The following is a 16489-nucleotide window of genomic DNA, read 5'->3' as shown; positions in this document are numbered from 1 at the left end:
ACATGTTCAAATAATGACTTGACATTTTAATTAACGTTTATTTGATAGTATGAATAAATATATTTCATCCTTCCACAAGGTATAGTCCCGACACATCTAGGGTTGCTTCCTAAGCCTACTGGTCGTTTGTCCGTTTGTCACAGACGCGACCCTGTCGTTTTCTTTTTGTTCTGTATCTGTGGACGCGACCCAGTCGTTTGTTCTAAATGTTCCATTGCCACACTGGCTGGCAATGTTCTTATCCCTTGGTTGCTAGCTAGCCAACTACGGCTAACTTACAGTCACGTCAAACAGTGCAGACAGAATAACAACAATATTTGCATTTGTTTAAGCTGTTTTCTAGTGACATTTATTTGGATACATCCATAATAATGAGCTAGTTAGGCACGATTTCGCCCGGCATAGAAAATGTGTTTACTCGTCAGGACACTTTTGTTCAGAGGAGCTTGCTAACAACACAACGAACACAATCGCATCAAACGGAAGCTGGAAAGACCGCAAACTAGCTGCGCTGATTCATGATTTCGACTGGCTGAGAAAAGCTGCCTGCCTGTCTCGTCCCGACTCCCGAAACATTCATTACTATGGGACACCTGGAGATCCATCTAGAATTTTGAAACCATGTTGCAAACGTCGGACAGACCGACAGCAACGTTTATACAAATCTCCACTGTTGAAAACCAAATGTTACTCTAAAAGAAAAGAGATAATGTCTCGATGCTTTTTATAGTGGAGACCAATTTTATAAAGTGTCTGGCTGGCCTGATGAGACAATGGATTGCGCAGTCAGATGAAACCGAGTAAACAGTCTTTTTAATGTCATCGATTTAGCTGGTATTAACTTGTGGAATAGACACCGGTTGGAATGCGGTTTTTACCCATCGGCATTCAGGATTAGAACCACCCGTCGTATAATACTGTACATTACTGTGCTGTCCAAACTTGTGAAACACCGACGTCTATGATTGGTCCCCCAGGGTGGACTGACCAAATGTCAACTACTTTTCAACGTCCGTGTCAGTCGCTACTCAGTGGGTGAGGATGCTTGTTACAAGAAATGGAAAGAGGATGGGTGGTAGGTGTCATGGTATCAGTAAGAGCCGGGAGTGGTGACATGCTTTGACCACCAGATGACAAAAAGCGAAAAGAAACCGGTAATGAGCTGAACATAGCAGTATGCCAGTGGAAGGGAGGACTGTAGCAGGTGACCCAACTGTGGTTTGTGACTACTCTGTCCCATTGTAGCCAATTCAATTGCAGTAATTCCGTTAGTGGTTTGTTTTTTTATTAAGAATTATTACTTTTGAATCACTTCATCAACAAACTTGTTATCAGTAAAAACACAACTCATCGGTAGGTTTACCTTTTACTTCTGTGAACTTTCATTATACTTCCTCCTCATGAGGGAGAGAAATAGGAAAAACGTCTTTAAACAGAATGACAAGGCACATGGCAATGTTAACTAAACTTACCAAAAGCAAATCATTTCTACAAAACGAAATCTAAGTGTTGATATTAGTTGGCAGGGGTTCTAAACATTTATGTATTTATAATACCTTTTCTGGTAGATTTTGTCCAAGACCCCTTTTCCATCTGTTTTACCATAAATCAAAGCCATTGCTTATTACACATTTTTGGGTATGAAAATGGTTTAAAAATGTATATACTATATGCCTTCATTTCTCAAAAATATAGTCTCTTCGCTTTCATTTGACACCCAATTTGACATTGGAATAGGGTTCTATTGCATCGACAGGCATGACTCAGACCCGTACTCTACACAGACCTGTGCGCCATAACCAATCAGAGCTCAAGTAAGCCTATATGTAAATAGCCATTGCCATATATACAGTGCATTTGGAAAGTATTCAGACCCCTTCACTTTTTCCACATTTTGTTTCGTGCAGCCTTACTCTAAAATTGACGTTTTTAAAAAATATATATAATTCCATCTACACACAATACCCCATCATGACAAAGCTAAAACAGGTTTTTAGACATTTTTGCAAATGTATTACAAACGAATACCTTATTTGCATAAGTTTTCAGACCCTTTGCTGTGAGACTCGAAATTTAGTGCATCCTGTTTCCTTTGATCATCCTTGAGATGTTTCTACAACTTGATTGGAGTTCACCTGTGGTAAATTCAATTGATTGGACATGATTTGGAAAGGCACACACCTGTCTATATAAGGTCCCACAGTTGACAGTGCATGTCAGAGTAAAACCCAAGCCATGGGGATCGACGGAATTGTCCACGGAGCTCCAAGACAGGATTGGGTCGAGGCAAAGATCTGGGGAATTATACCAAAATTATACCCAGCCAGAGCCCGGGCTTGAATCCAACCTGACAGCGCTTGAGAGGATCTGCAGAGAAGAATGGGAGAAACTCTCCAAATACAGGTGTGCCAGGCTTGTAGCGTCATACCCAAGAAGACCCGAGGCTTTAATCACTGCCAAATGTGCATCAATAAAGTACTGAGTCAAGGGTCTGAATACTTATGTAAATGTGATATTTAATTTTTCTATTTAATACATTTGCAAAAATGCTAAAAACCTGTTTTTATCTTTGTCATTTGTCTGATTTTCTGTAACAATGGTACGGGAATAGTAATTCATTTTATTTTGTAAAGTGGTGTTTTGCATCAAACACATTTCCAGTCACCTTGTCTGAAACTTAAGTGGATAAACAGGTTGTTGTTTTTTAACATTTAATTTGACCTTTATTTACCAGGTAGGCTAGTTGAGAACAAGTTCTCATTTACAACTGGCAATTGTCAAGCCCTAAGTAGATTGTAGGCCTACATTGAACAACACACATTGGCTGCTACTGTAGGCTGAATGATAGAACAGCTATTTCCAGGTTAAAATGTTATGGGATGCATTTTCTCTATTGTTTTTTATGGTAGGCCTCTCTGGTCGGCCTACATTATGATCAAATAGCCTACTTGGCCACAGTTAAAACGTATAACTTAAAGCGGGTACAGCCTCAGTGTTCACAGTAAATGCCCACCGGAAGTGGCACAACATTTTCATGAAGTTCAAGTTTGCTTTCAGTAGACCTGAAATTTGCCCCCATGCTGAAGAAAATGAGAGGGAACATTTGGTTATAGTTCATGTGGTTATGGGAGTAAAACGTAGTTGGTAACATAACGGCACCTCAGTACCTCCAGGCTCTGATCAGGCCCTACACCCAAACAAGGGCACTGCGTTCATCCACCTCTGGCCTGCTCGCCTCCCTACCACTGAGGAAGTACAGCTCCCGCTCAGCCCAGTCAAAACTGTTCGCTGCTCTGGCCCCCCCAATGGTGGAACAAACTCCCTCACGACGCCAGGACAGTGGAGTCAATCACCACCTTCCGGAGACACCTGAAACCCCACCTCTTTAAGGAATACCTAGGATAGGATAAGTAATCCCTCTCACCCCCCCCCCTTAAGATTTAGATGCACTATTGTAAAGTGACTGTTCCACTGGATGTCATAAGGTGAATGCACCAATTTGTAAGTCGCTCTGGATAAGAGCGTCTGCTAAATGACTTAAATGTAAATGTAATAAGAGCATTGCAGCAAAGTGACCCATCTGGGGGTTGGGGTTCAAGTTGCCTTGCTTTTACCCTTGGTCAATAGCCACACACAGTATTTTCCCCATGCTTCACCCTAGTCCTTTAGGGGGTCAACAAACTCTGTGACACCCTGCACACCTGTAGGGATAGCTGTTAGTGTGTCAGTAGGGCTGGTCATGTGAGTGTGTGGGGTCTCTATTCCCTATGGATGGTTTATGTACTGTAGATTTAGTGTTTTACTGGTTCTATCTGTATCGTGTCCCCAGGGTGGGTTGTGTCTTGTTGTTTTCTCCCAAGTGTCTGTGATCCCCTCTGATCCTGGCCTCTTCTGTCTGAGCTTCATGTGACCACTCTGTGATCCTTCTGTGTCCTCATTGACCCTTCAACCCCCCCCCCTCTCATGCTGATCCCCCTCCTCTTCTCTCAATTCAAATCAAGGGGCTTTATTTGCATGGGAAACATGTGTTAACATTGCCAAAGCATGTGAGGAAGATAATATACAAAAGTGAAATAAACAATAAAAATTAACAGTAAACATTACACATACAGAAGTTTCAAAACAATAAAGACATTATAAATGGTGTGTGTGTGTGTGTGCGTGCGTGTGTGTGTGTGTGTGTGTGTGCGTGCGTGTGTGCATGTGTGTGTGCATGTGTGTTGTAACAATGTACAAATGGTTCAAGTAAACAAGGGAAAATAAATATGGGTTGTATTTACAATGGTGTTCTTCACTGGTTGCTCTTTCCTTGTGGCAACAGGTCACAAATCTTGCTGCTGTGATGGCACACTGGAATTTCACCCAGTAGATGTGGGAGTTTATCAAAATTGGATTTGTTTTCAAATTATTTGTGGATCTGTGTAATCTGAGGGAAATATGTCTCTCTAATATGGTCATACATTGGGCAGGAGGTTAGGAAGTGCCGCTCAGTTTCCTCTCCTCTCTCTCTCTCGCTCGCTCGTACACACACAAACACCTCTCATTTTCCATCAGCAACCTGTCAGCCCTCCTCTGCCCGCCCCCCTGCACCAAATTCCTCACCCTCTCTCGCTCTTTATTTCTCCCTTTCCTTTCTCAAACCATGTCTGTTTCTCTCCCTTACCCCTTCTCTCTGTTTGTCTGTTTCTCTCCCTTACCCCTTCTCTCTGTTTGTCTGTTTCTCTCCCTTACCCCTTCTCTCTGTTTGTCTGTTTCTCTCCCTTACCCCTTCTCTCTGTTTGTCTGTTTCTCTCCCTTACCCCTTCTCTCTGTTTGTCTGTTTCTCTCCCTTACCCCTTCTCTCTGTTTGTCTGTTTCTCTCCCTTACCCCTTCTCTCTGTTTGTCTGTTTCTCTCCCTTACCCCTTCTCTCTGTTTGTCTGTTTCTCTCCCTTACCCCTTCTCTCTGTTTGTCTGTTTCTCTCCCTTACCCCTTCTCTCTGTTTGTCTGTTTCTCTCCCTTACCCCTTCTCTCTGTTTGTCTGTTTCTCTCCCTTACCCCTTCTCTCTGTTTGTCTGTTTCTCTCCCTTACCCCTTCTCTCTGTTTGTCTGTTTCTCTCCCTTACCCCTTCTCTCTGTTTGTCTGTTTCTCTCCCTTACCCCTTCTCTCTGTTTGTCTGTTTCTCTCCCTTACCCCTTCTCTCTGTTTGTCTGTTTCTCTCCCTTACCCCTTCTCTCTGTTTGTCTGTTTCTCTCCCTTACCCCTTCTCTCTGTTTGTCTGTTTCTCTCCCTTACCCCTTCTCTCTGTTTGTCCGTTTCTCCCTTACCCCCTTTCTCCCTTACCCTCTCTCGCTCGCTCTCTCTCTCTGTCTGTCTGTCTGGTCTCGTCCATCCGTCCGTCCGTCCGTCTGTCCCCCTCTCAACTAGTTTCTTCTTTGTGGATGCCTAATGAAATATCCTCTGAAAATGACAATTGTTGCTTTGAGAGTATTTATATAAATGAATAATCAGCCTTGTTGTGTTTGTCTGCATGGATTTTCAGCACTGAACACTGTGAAGACCGAACCACAGAATCAAGACATGGGTGTAGGAAGTATGAACTGCAACAGTAGTCTGTGGTTTATTAGACATTATAAAGGCTTATAGTGCTTATAATGGGTTTATAAACCATTATACCTGCAGGCTCTTGAAGGGCAATCTGCAGTTCCATTAACAGTAAAGCGTTCACCCCATCAGTGTTTTGTTAAATAGCTGAGCGATGGGGTTGGAGAAATGTAGACACTCTCAAATGTATAGAATTACAAGGACTGACCATCCATGAGCTCCACATTTATAATTATAACCATATTTTGAGGCTAAACAGTGTTGAAGACCTACATTGCCTACAAACAAAGAAGTCAATCAAGCTTATATTTTGGGGTACGACAATTGAACTAAGCCCATGAGTTATACGTTATATTCTTCAGCAATCAATGGGTGTATATCAATCATTTACAAGTCAAAAAATGGATGTGGAAATCAGACTGACCATTTATGTAAAGTCTTGCCGTAATTACAAATGGTCAAACTACCTACACCCTTGGATGTTAAAACGTTTCCCAGGTTTAAACTGATGATGGTGAGTAGTAGAGTAGATGAATAGCTGTTGATGTTAGATCTGCCTCGTAGAGACAGACACAGGAGATGTAGATGAATAGCTGTTGATGTTAGATCTGCCTCGTAGAGACAGACATAGGAGATGTAGATGAATAGCTGTTGATGTTAGATCTGCCTCGTAGAGACAGACACAGGAGATGTAGATGAATAGCTGTTGATGTTAGATCTGCCTCGTAGAGACAGACACAGGAGATGTAGATGAATAGCTGTTGTTGTTAGAGCTGCCTCGTAGAGACAGACATAGGAGATGTAGATGAATAGCTGTTGATGTTAGATCTGCCTCGTAGAGACAGACACAGGAGATGTAGATGAATAGCTGTTGATGTTAGATCTGCCTCGTAGAGACCGACACAGGAGATGTAGATGAATAGCTGTTGTTGTTAGAGCTGCCTCGTAGAGACAGACATAGGAGATGTAGATGAATAGCTGTTGTTGTTAAGAGCTGCCTCGTAGAGACAGACAGGAGATGTAGATGAATAGCTGTTGTTGTTAGAGCTGCCTCGTAGAGACAGACAGGAGATGTAGATGAATAGCTGTTGATCTTAGAGCTGCCTCGTAGAGACAGACAGGAGATGTAGATGAATAGCTGTTGATCTTAGAGCTGCCTCGTAGAGACAGACACAGGAGATGTAGATGAATAGCTGTTGTTGTTAGAGCTGCCTCGTAGAGACCGACACAGGAGATGTAGATGAATAGCTGTTGATCTTAGAGCTGCCTCGTAGAGACAGACAGGAGATGTAGATGAATAGCTGTTGTTGTTAAGAGCTGCCTCGTAGAGACAGACAGGAGATGTAGATGAATAGCTGTTGATCTTAGAGCTGCCTCGTAGAGACAGACACAGGAGATGTAGATGAATAGCTGTTGTTGTTAGAGCTGCCTCGTAGAGACCGACAGGAGATGTAGATGAATAGCTGTTGTTGTTAGAGCTGCCTCGTAGAGACAGACACAGGAGATGTAGATGAATAGCTGTTGTTGTTAGAGCTGCCTCGTAGAGACCGACACAGGAGATGTAGATGAATAGCTGTTGTTGTTAGAGCTGCCTCGTAGAGACCGACACAGGAGATGTAGATGAATAGCTGTTGTTGTTAGAGCTGCCTCGTAGAGACCGACACAGGAGATGTAGATGAATAGCTGTTGTTGTTAGAGCTGCCTCGTAGAGACAGACAGGAGATGTAGATGAATAGCTGTTGTTGTTAGAGCTGCCTCGTAGAGACCGACATAGGAGATGTAGATGAATAGCTGTTGTTGTTAGAGCTGCCTCGTAGAGACAGACAGGAGATGTAGATGAATAGCTGTTGTTGTTAGAGCTGCCTCGTAGAGACCGACATAGGAGATGTAGATGAATAGCTGTTGTTGTTAGAGCTGCCTCGTAGAGACAGACAGGAGATGTAGATGAATAGCTGTTGTTGTTAGAGCTGCCTCGTAGAGACAGACACAGGAGATGTAGATGAATAGCTGTTGTTGTTAGAGCTGCCTCGTAGAGACCGACACAGGAGATGTAGATTTTTTTAAATTGTATTTATTTATTTCACCTTTATTTAACCAGGTAGGCTAGTTGAGAACAAGTTCTCATTTACAACTGCAACCTGGCCAAGATAAAGCATAGCAGTGTGAACAGACAACAACACAGAGTTACACATGGAGTAAACAATAAACAAGTCAATAACACAGTAGGAAAAAAAATAGTCTATATACATTGTGTGCAAAAGGCATGAGGAGGTAGGCGAATAATTACAATTTAGCAAATTAACACTGGAGTGAAATGATCAAATGGTCATGTGCAGGTAGAGATATTGGTATGCAAAAGGGCAGAAAAGTAAATAAATAAAAACAGTATTGGGGATGAGGTAGGTAAATTGGGTGGGCTATTTACCGATGGACTATGTACAGCTGCAGCGATCGGTTAGCTGCTCAGATAGCATATGTTTAAAGTTGGTGAAGGAGATAAAAGTCTCCAACTTGAGAGATTTTTGCAATTCGTCCCAGTCACAGGCAGCAGAGAACTGGAAGGAAAGGAAGCCAAATGAGGTATTGGCTTTAGGGATGGTCAGTGAGAGACACCTGCTGGAGCGCGTGCTACGGGTGGGTGTTGCCATCGTGACCAGTGAACTGAGATAAGGCGGAGCTTTACCTAGCATGGACTTGTAGATGACCTGTAGCCAGTGGGTCTGGCAACGAATATGTAGCGAGGACCAGCCGACTAGAGCATACAGGTCATCAGTGGTGGGTGGTATAAGGTGCTTTAGTAACAAAACGGATGGCACTGTGATAAACTGCATCCAGTTTGCTGAGTGGGGTATTGGAAGCTATTTTGTACATGACATCGCCGAAGTCGAGGATCGGTAGGATAGTCAGTTTTACTAGGGTAAGTTTGGCGGCGTGAGTGAAGGAGGCTTTGTTGTTGAATAGAAAGCCGACTCTAGATTTGATTTTAGATTGGAGATGTTTGATATGAGTCTGGAAGAAGAGTTTGCAGTCTAGCCAGTCTAGCCAGACACTTATAGATGTCCACATATTCTAGGTCGGCACCATCCAGGGTGGTGATGCTAGTCGGGCGTGCGGGTGCAGGCAGCGAACGGTTGAAAAGCATGCATTTGGTTTTTACTAGCGTTTAAGAGCAGTTGGAGGCCACGGAAGTAGTGTTGTATGGCATTGAAGCTCGTTTGGAGGTTAGATAGCACAGTGTCCAAGGAAGGGCCAGAAGTATACAGAATGGTGTCGTCTGCGTAGAGGTGGAGGTGAATAGCTGTTGATGTTAGATCTGCCTCGTAGAGACAGACACAGGAGATGTAGATGAATAGCTGTTGATCTTAGATCTGCCTCGTAGAGACAGACACAGGAGATGTAGATGCTGAATGTGATGAATATGTCATCATCGCAACCTCTGTTTATCCCACTCATTCTCCTGACACAAATTTAGCTGGGCTGTCACACAGCATTGTCAGAACGTTTACGCGTGCGTCATCGCAGCGTTCCCGCGCGCCGGGAGGTTTTCAGCAGCTTCTCTGAACTCTTTGATTTCCTTCTCCATTTCATGTGAAGGGCTTTCTCTCTCTCTCTCTGTCTATTTTTGTTTTTCTCCTGGCCAAGTTATGTCTGTGTGTGTCGTCTCTTTGACAGTAGTCTCTGAGCTGTCACTCAGCGCTCAGTCTTCCTGTCTCTGTGAAGTCACTCTCCATTAATAATGGCGGTGTTGCTGAATATTTTACGCTGTCGCTCGGCAGTACATTATCCCGTCTTTGACGCCACACAGCGACAGAAAGACAATTGTCTGCCTGGCAAAACTTATTTCAACCGAGAGCTCTTGTGACTGAGACTTGTGTTGTGTGAGGAAGTTTTGCATTTTCCTGTCGCCCCCCCCCCCCCCCCCTTAGAAAAGGCAGAGGATATTATTTTTCCTGTTGAACATCTATTATTGACACTATCTAGGAATAGTGTGTGCTGTTTCATTTAGAAAAGACATTAGCACTACTATAACAGTGTCCAGTCAGTCTATTAAGCAGGTTAACTACTTTGTGCACTGTCACCGTGTTCAAGAACATTGGAGTTGTCTTACATTCACATGGAAGGAATACACCATTGTCTTCTTCCTCTTATCGTTTGAATAGCTCTGTCACAGGAAGGTGGATTGTAGATGTTTGTGTGTTTTTTTCCCCCTACAATGGCTAATCCATTGTAGTTGACACAGGACTGTGTTGTAGATAGAATTACAGATGAACTGATTTGCGACAAGCCTCTCGCTTGTCTAACCTTAACTCTAACTGGTGTCCCCTCTCTCTCTTTCTCTCTCTCCACCCATAGGTGAGCAGGGAGCGGTGACCATGTTCCCTCTTTTCCTGTTAGACAATCACATGACAGCACGCGAGCTGGGGTTCTGGAACGGCGTGATCGCTATGGGCTTCTCCATCTGTGGCTCCTCCCTCGGCGGCCTGCTGCTCTCCCAGTTCAGGTAGTGTTCAGGGGCAACACGCCCCTGGTAGCGTTTCCAGTTCAGGTAGCGTTCAGAAGTAACACTCTGATTTCAGCTTTACCTAACTCACATGCTTCCATGACTTGTTTTGTAACTCATTTGAAATACTCACCAGCTGTTTTCAAATCATCTGTCTGTTATCTACAGTGCCCATTTCAGCTTCACATGTCTCAGAAGCATCCCTTTCTGTGGCACAGATATCACATCACCTCCACTTCACACACTGGGATGTATATGTGTGTTTTAATGGAAGTGAACACAGCCCTCAGAGCTGTGTAGCCCCTCTCTCTCGCTCTCTTTCTCTCTCTGTCTCTCTGTCTCTGTGTGTGGCCCCCCAGTGTGAGATGTGTGGTATGATAGCAGCATGGGGAGATGCTGTGTAGCCTCCAATATTTCTTAGAGAGGTAAGGAGACAGGCCCCAACAGAAACACTAGGCCCTGTAACTTCTACATCTGATAATGCAAAACCATCCACCAATAATCAACAACTTCTGTTTAGGTCAATAGAAATGGTCTTTTTATTTTTTTGATTTAAAGAGATCATAGATCAAAAACTCATAGATTTTTGTTTTTTATACTGTGCAAAATGTCACTCAGTGTAAGTTGAACTTTCTTTGACCTCATCTTTTTTTTCTCCCAATAGCCTGAAGTTCAGTCACAAGTTTGGACACACCTACTCATTCAAGGATTTATTATTATTGATTTATTTTATTTGATCTACATTGTAGAATAATAGTGAAGACATCAAAACTATGAAATACATCAAAATATATTTTAGATTCTTCAAAGTAGCAACCATTTGCCTTGAGTTAACAGCACCTCAGAAATTGCAGCCAAAATAAATGCTTCACAGAGTTCAAGTAACAAACAGATCTCAACATGAACTATTCAGAGAAGACTGCATGAATCAGGCAGAATGCTCTGTATAGCAGTCCACATACCGCAGGACCTAAGGTTCTGATTCCACACAAGCAGATCTGACTAGACTACAAAGCTTTCCAGGATTCTGATCAAATTCCTGCAAAGAAACCACTACTAAAGGACACCAATAATAAGAAGAGACTTGCTTAGGTCAAGAAACACAAGGAAATGGACATTAGACCGGTGGAAATCTGTCCTTTGTTCTGATGAGTCCAAATGTGAGATTTTTGGTTCCAGATGTGTGGTTCCCACTGTGAAGCATGGAGGAGAGGTGCTTTGCTTTTGACACTGTCTGTGATTTATTTAGTATTCAAGGCACACTTAACCAGCATGGCATGATGGAGTGATGGAGTGCTGCATCAGATGACCTTGCCTCCACAATCACCCGACCTCAACCCATCTGAGATGGTTTGGGATGAGTTGGATCGTGGAGTGAAGGAAAAGCAGCCAACAAGTGCTCAGCATATGTGGGAACTCCTTCAAGACTATTGGAGAAGCATTCCAGGTGAAGCTGGTTGAGAGAATGCCAAGAGTGTGGAAAGCTGTCATCAAGGCAAAAAATCTCAAAAATAAGATATATTTTGAAATGTTTAGAACTTTGTTTTTGGTTACTACATTATTCCATATGTGTTATTCCATCGTTGTGATGTTTTCACTATCATTCTACATCTGGGAAGGCTTTCTACTAGATGTTGGAACATTGCTGCTGGGACTTGTTTCCATGCAGCCGCAACAGCATTTGTGAGGTCGGGTACTGATGTTGCGAGCTTAGGTGTTGCGAGCTTAGGTCGCAGTCTGTGTTCCAATTCATCTCAAAGGTGTCTGATGGGGTTGAGGTCAGGGCTCTGTGCAGGCCAGAGTTCTTCCACACTGATCTCAACAAACAATTTCTATACAGACCTCACTTTGTGCACGGGGGCATTGTCATGCTGAAAAAAGAAAAATCCCAAAACTTTTGCCACAAAGTTGGAAGCACAGAATCGTCTAGAATGTCATTGTATATGCTGTAGTTTTTAAGATTTGGAACTAAAGGGCCTCCCCTGAACTATGAAAAACAGACCCAGACCAATATACCTCCTCCACCAAACTTTACAATTGGCACTGCATTGGCGCAGGTAGCGTTCTCCTGGCATCTGCCAAACCTAGATTCATCCGTCAGACTGCCAGATGGTGAAGCGTGATTCATCACTCCAGTGAACATTGCTCCAAAGTCCAATGGCGGTAAGCTTTACACCACTCCAGCCGACAATTGGCATTGTGCATGGTGATCTTAGGCTTTTGTGCGGCTGCTTTGCCATGGAAACCAATTTCATAAAGCTCAGTTTGGAACTTGGGAGTGAGTGTTTGCAACCCAGGACTGACAATTTTTACGCGCTTCAGTACTCTGTGGTCTTGTTCTGTAAGCTTGTTTGGCCTATCACTTCGCAACTGAGCTGTTACAGCTCCTAGACATTTCCACTTCACAATAACAGCACTTACAGTTGACCGGGGCATCTCTAGCAGGGCAGAAATAGCCAAATCCACTCATTTGAAGGGTTGTCCACATACTTTTGGCCATGTACATTTACATTTAGGTCATTTAGCAGACGCTCTTATCCAGAGCGACTTACAAATTGGTGCATTCACCTTATGACATCCAGTGGGACAGTCACTTAACAATAGTGCATCTAGAACTTAGGGGGGGTGGGGTGAGAGGGATTACTTAACCTATCCTAGGTATTCCTTAAAGAGGTGGGGTTTCAGGTGTCTCCGGAAGGTGGTGATTGACTCCGCTGTCCTGGCGTCGTGAGGGAGTTTGTTCCACCATTGGGGGGGCCAGGGTAGCGAACAGTTTTGACTGGGCTGAGCGGGAGCTGTACTTCCTCAGTGGTAGGGAGGCGAGCAGGCCAGAGGTGGATGAACGCAGTGCCCTTGTTTGGGTGTAGGGCCTGATCAGAGCCTGGAGGTACTGAGGTGCCGTTCCCCTCACAGCTCCGTAGGCAAGCACCATGGTCTTGTAGCGGATGCGAGCTTCAACTGGAAGCCAGTGGAGAGAACGGAGGAGCGGGGTGACGTGAGAGAACTTGGGAAGGTTGAACACCAGACGGGCTGCGGCGTTCTGGATGAGTTGAAGGGGTTTAATGGCACAGGCAGGGAGCCCAGCCAACAGCGAGTTGCAGTAATCCAGACGGGAGATGACAAGTGCCTGGATTAGGACCTGCGCCGCTTCCTGTGTGAGGCAGGGTCGTACTCTGCGGATGTTGTAGAGCATGAACCTACAGGAACGGGCCACCGCCTTGATGTTAGTTGAGAACGACAGGGTGTTGTCCAGGATCACGCCAAGGTTCTTGGCGCTCTGGGAGGAGGACACAATGGAGTTGTCAACCGTGATGGCGAGATCATGGAACGGGCAGTCCTTCCCCGGGAGGAAGAGCAGCTCCGTCTTGCCGAGGTTCAGCTTGAGGTGGTGATCCGTCATCCACACTGATATGTCTGCCAGACATGCAGAGATGCGATTCGCCACCTGGTCATCAGAAGGTTTCAGAAGATTAATTGTGTGTCGTCTGCATAGCAATGATAAGAGAGACCATGTGAGGTTATGACAGAGCCAAGTGACTTGGTGTATAGCGAGAATAGGAGAGGGCCAAGAACAGAGCCCTGGGGGACACCAGTGGTGAGAGCGCGTGGTGAGGAGACAGATTCTCGCCACGCCACCTGGTAGGAGCGACCTGTCAGGTAGGACGCAATCCAAGCGTGGGCCGCGCCGGAGATGCCCAACTCGGAGAGGGTGGAGAGGAGGATCTGATGGTTCACAGTATCGAAGGCAGCCGATAGATCTAGAAGGATGAGAGCAGAGGAGAGAGAGTTAGCTTTAGCAGTGCGGAGCGCCTCCGTGATACAGAGGAGAGCAGTCTCAGTTGAATGACTAGTCTTGAAACCTGACTGATTTGGATCAAGAAGGTCATTCAGAGAGAGATAGCGGGAGAGCTGGCCAAGGACGGCACGTTCAAGAGTTTTGGAGAGAAAAGAAAGAAGGGATACTGGTCTGTAATTGTTGACATCGGAGGGATCGAGTGTAGGTTTTTTCAGAAGGGGTGCAACTCTCGCTCTCTTGAAGACGGAAGGGACGTAGCCAACGGTCAGGGATGAGTTGATGAGCGAGGTGAGGTAAGGGAGAAGGTCTCCGGAAATGGTCTGGAGAAGAGAGGAGGGGATAGGGTCAAGCGGGCAGGTTGTTGGGCGGCCGGCCGTCACAAGACGCGAGATTTCATCTGGAGAGAGAGGGGAGAAAGAAGTCAGAGCACAGGGTAGGGCAGTGTGAGCAGAACCAGCGGTGTCGTTTGACTTAGCAAACGAGGATCGGATGTCGTCGACCTTCTTTTCAAAATGGTTGACGAAGTCATCTGCAGAGAGGGAGGAGGGGGGAGGGGCGGAGGATTCAGGAGGGAGGAGAAGGTGGCAAAGAGCTTCCTAGGGTTAGAGGCAGATGCTTGGAATTTAGCGTGGTAGAAAGTGGTTTTAGCAGCAGAGACAGAGGAGGAAAATGTAGAGAGGAGGGAGTGAAAGGATGCCAGGTCCGCAGGGAGGCGAGTTTTCCTCCATTTCCGCTCGGCTGCCCGGAGCCCTGTTCTGTGAGCTCGCAATGAGTCATCGAGCCACGGAGCGGGAGGGGAGGACCGAGCCGGCCTGGAGGATAGGGGACATAGAGAGTCAAGGGATGCAGAGAGGGAGGAGAGGAGGGTTGAGGAGGCAGAATCAGGAGATAGGTGGGAGAAGGTTTGAGCGGAGGGAAGAGATGATAGGATGGAAGAGGAGAGAGTAGCGGGGGAGAGAGAGCGAAGGTTGGGACGGCGCGATACCATCCGAGTAGGGGCAGTGTGGGAGGTGTTGGATGAGAGCGAGAGGGAAAAGGATACAAGGCAGTGGTCGGAGACTTGGAGGGGAGTTGCAATGAGGTTAGTGGAAGAACAGCATCTAGTAAAGATGAGGTCGAGCGTATTGCCTGCCTTGTGAGTAGGGGGAAGGTGAGAGGGTGAGGTCAAAAGAGGAGAGGAGTGGAAAGAAGGAGGCAGAGAGGAAAGAGTCAAAGGTAGACGTGGGGAGGTTAAAGTCGCCCAGAACTGTGAGAGGTGACCCGTCCTCAGGAAAGGAGCTTATCAAGGCATCAAGCTCATTGATGAACTCTCCGAGGGAACCTGGAGGGCGATAAATGATAAGGATGTTAAGCTTGAAAGGGCTAGTAACTGTGACAGCATGGAATTCAAAGGAGGCGATAGACAGATGGGTAAGGGGAGAAAGAGAGAATGACCACTTGGGAGAGATGAGGATCCCGGTGCCACCACCCCGCTGACCAGACGCTCTCGGGGTGTGCGAGAACACGTGGGCGGACGAAGAGAGAGCAGTAGGAGTAGCAGTGTTGTCTGTGGTGATCCATGTTTCCGTCAGTGCCAAGAAGTCGAGGGACTGGAGGGAGGCATAGGCTGAGATGAACTCTGCCTTGTTGACCGCAGATTGGCAGTTCCAGAGGCTACCGGAGACCTGGAACTCCACGTGGGTCGTGCGCGCTGGGACCACCAGAGTAGGGTGGCCGCGGCCACGCGGTGAGGAGCGTTTGTATGGTCTGTGCAGAGAGGAGAGAACAGGGATAAACAGACACATAGTTGACAGGCTACAGAAGAGGCTACGCTAATGCAAAGGAGATTGGAATGACAAGTGGACTACACGTCTCGAATGTTCAGAAAGTTAAGCTACGTAGCAAGAATCTTATTGACTAAAATGATTAAAATGATACAGTACTGCTGAAGTAGGCCAGCTGGCAGTGGGTGCGTTGTTGACACTACACTAATCAAGTCGTTCCGTTGAGTGTAATAGTTTCTGCAGTGTTGCTATTCGGGGGCTAGCAGGCTAGCTAGCAGTGTTGTTTACGTTACGTTGCGTTAAAATAACGACAATAGATGGCTAGCGAACCTAGAAAATCGCTCTAGACTACACAATTATCTTTGATACAAAGACGGCTATGTAGCTAGCTAAGTAGCTAGCTACGATCAAACAAATCAAACCGTTGTACTGTAATGAAAATGAAGTGAAAATGTGATACAACCTGTGAATGCGACCGGGTAGTTGAGTTCTATACAGAAGACGTTGGCTAGCGTTGGCTAGCTAGCAGAGTCACCTACGTTAAGGACGACAAATAGCTGGCTAGCTAACCTCGGTAAATTAAGATAATCACTCTAAGACTACACACTCTAAACCTAAACAACACAATTATCTTGGATACGATGATACGATGATACGAAGACAGCAAAGACAGCTATGTAGCTAGCTAACACTAAACTAATCAAGTCGTTCAGTTGAGTGTAACAGTTTCTCCAGTGCAGCTAATCAGTGGACGTTAGCTAGCTGGCTAGTGAAGACTACGTTAGGACGGCGAAATACGATAATTACGCAATTATCTTTGATACAAAGACGGCTATGTAGCTAGC

General features: G+C 45.3%; 1 protein-coding gene across 1 annotated transcript in view; it reads left to right on the top strand.

Annotated features, from left to right (window-relative positions):
* Positions 1-16489, top strand: part of mfsd3 (major facilitator superfamily domain containing 3) — a 40427-nt gene that overhangs the window by 9246 nt on the left and 14692 nt on the right. Inside the window, 1 exon segment of the mRNA XM_046350222.1 lies at positions 9938-10085. Within this exon segment, the coding sequence (XP_046206178.1) occupies positions 9938-10085 (148 nt within the window).

Source organism: Oncorhynchus gorbuscha, linkage group LG05 (assembly GCF_021184085.1).
Source record: "Oncorhynchus gorbuscha isolate QuinsamMale2020 ecotype Even-year linkage group LG05, OgorEven_v1.0, whole genome shotgun sequence".
In the NCBI taxonomy this organism is placed as follows: Eukaryota; Metazoa; Chordata; class Actinopteri; order Salmoniformes; family Salmonidae; genus Oncorhynchus; species Oncorhynchus gorbuscha.
This window is presented reverse-complemented; position numbering and strand designations above follow the sequence as displayed.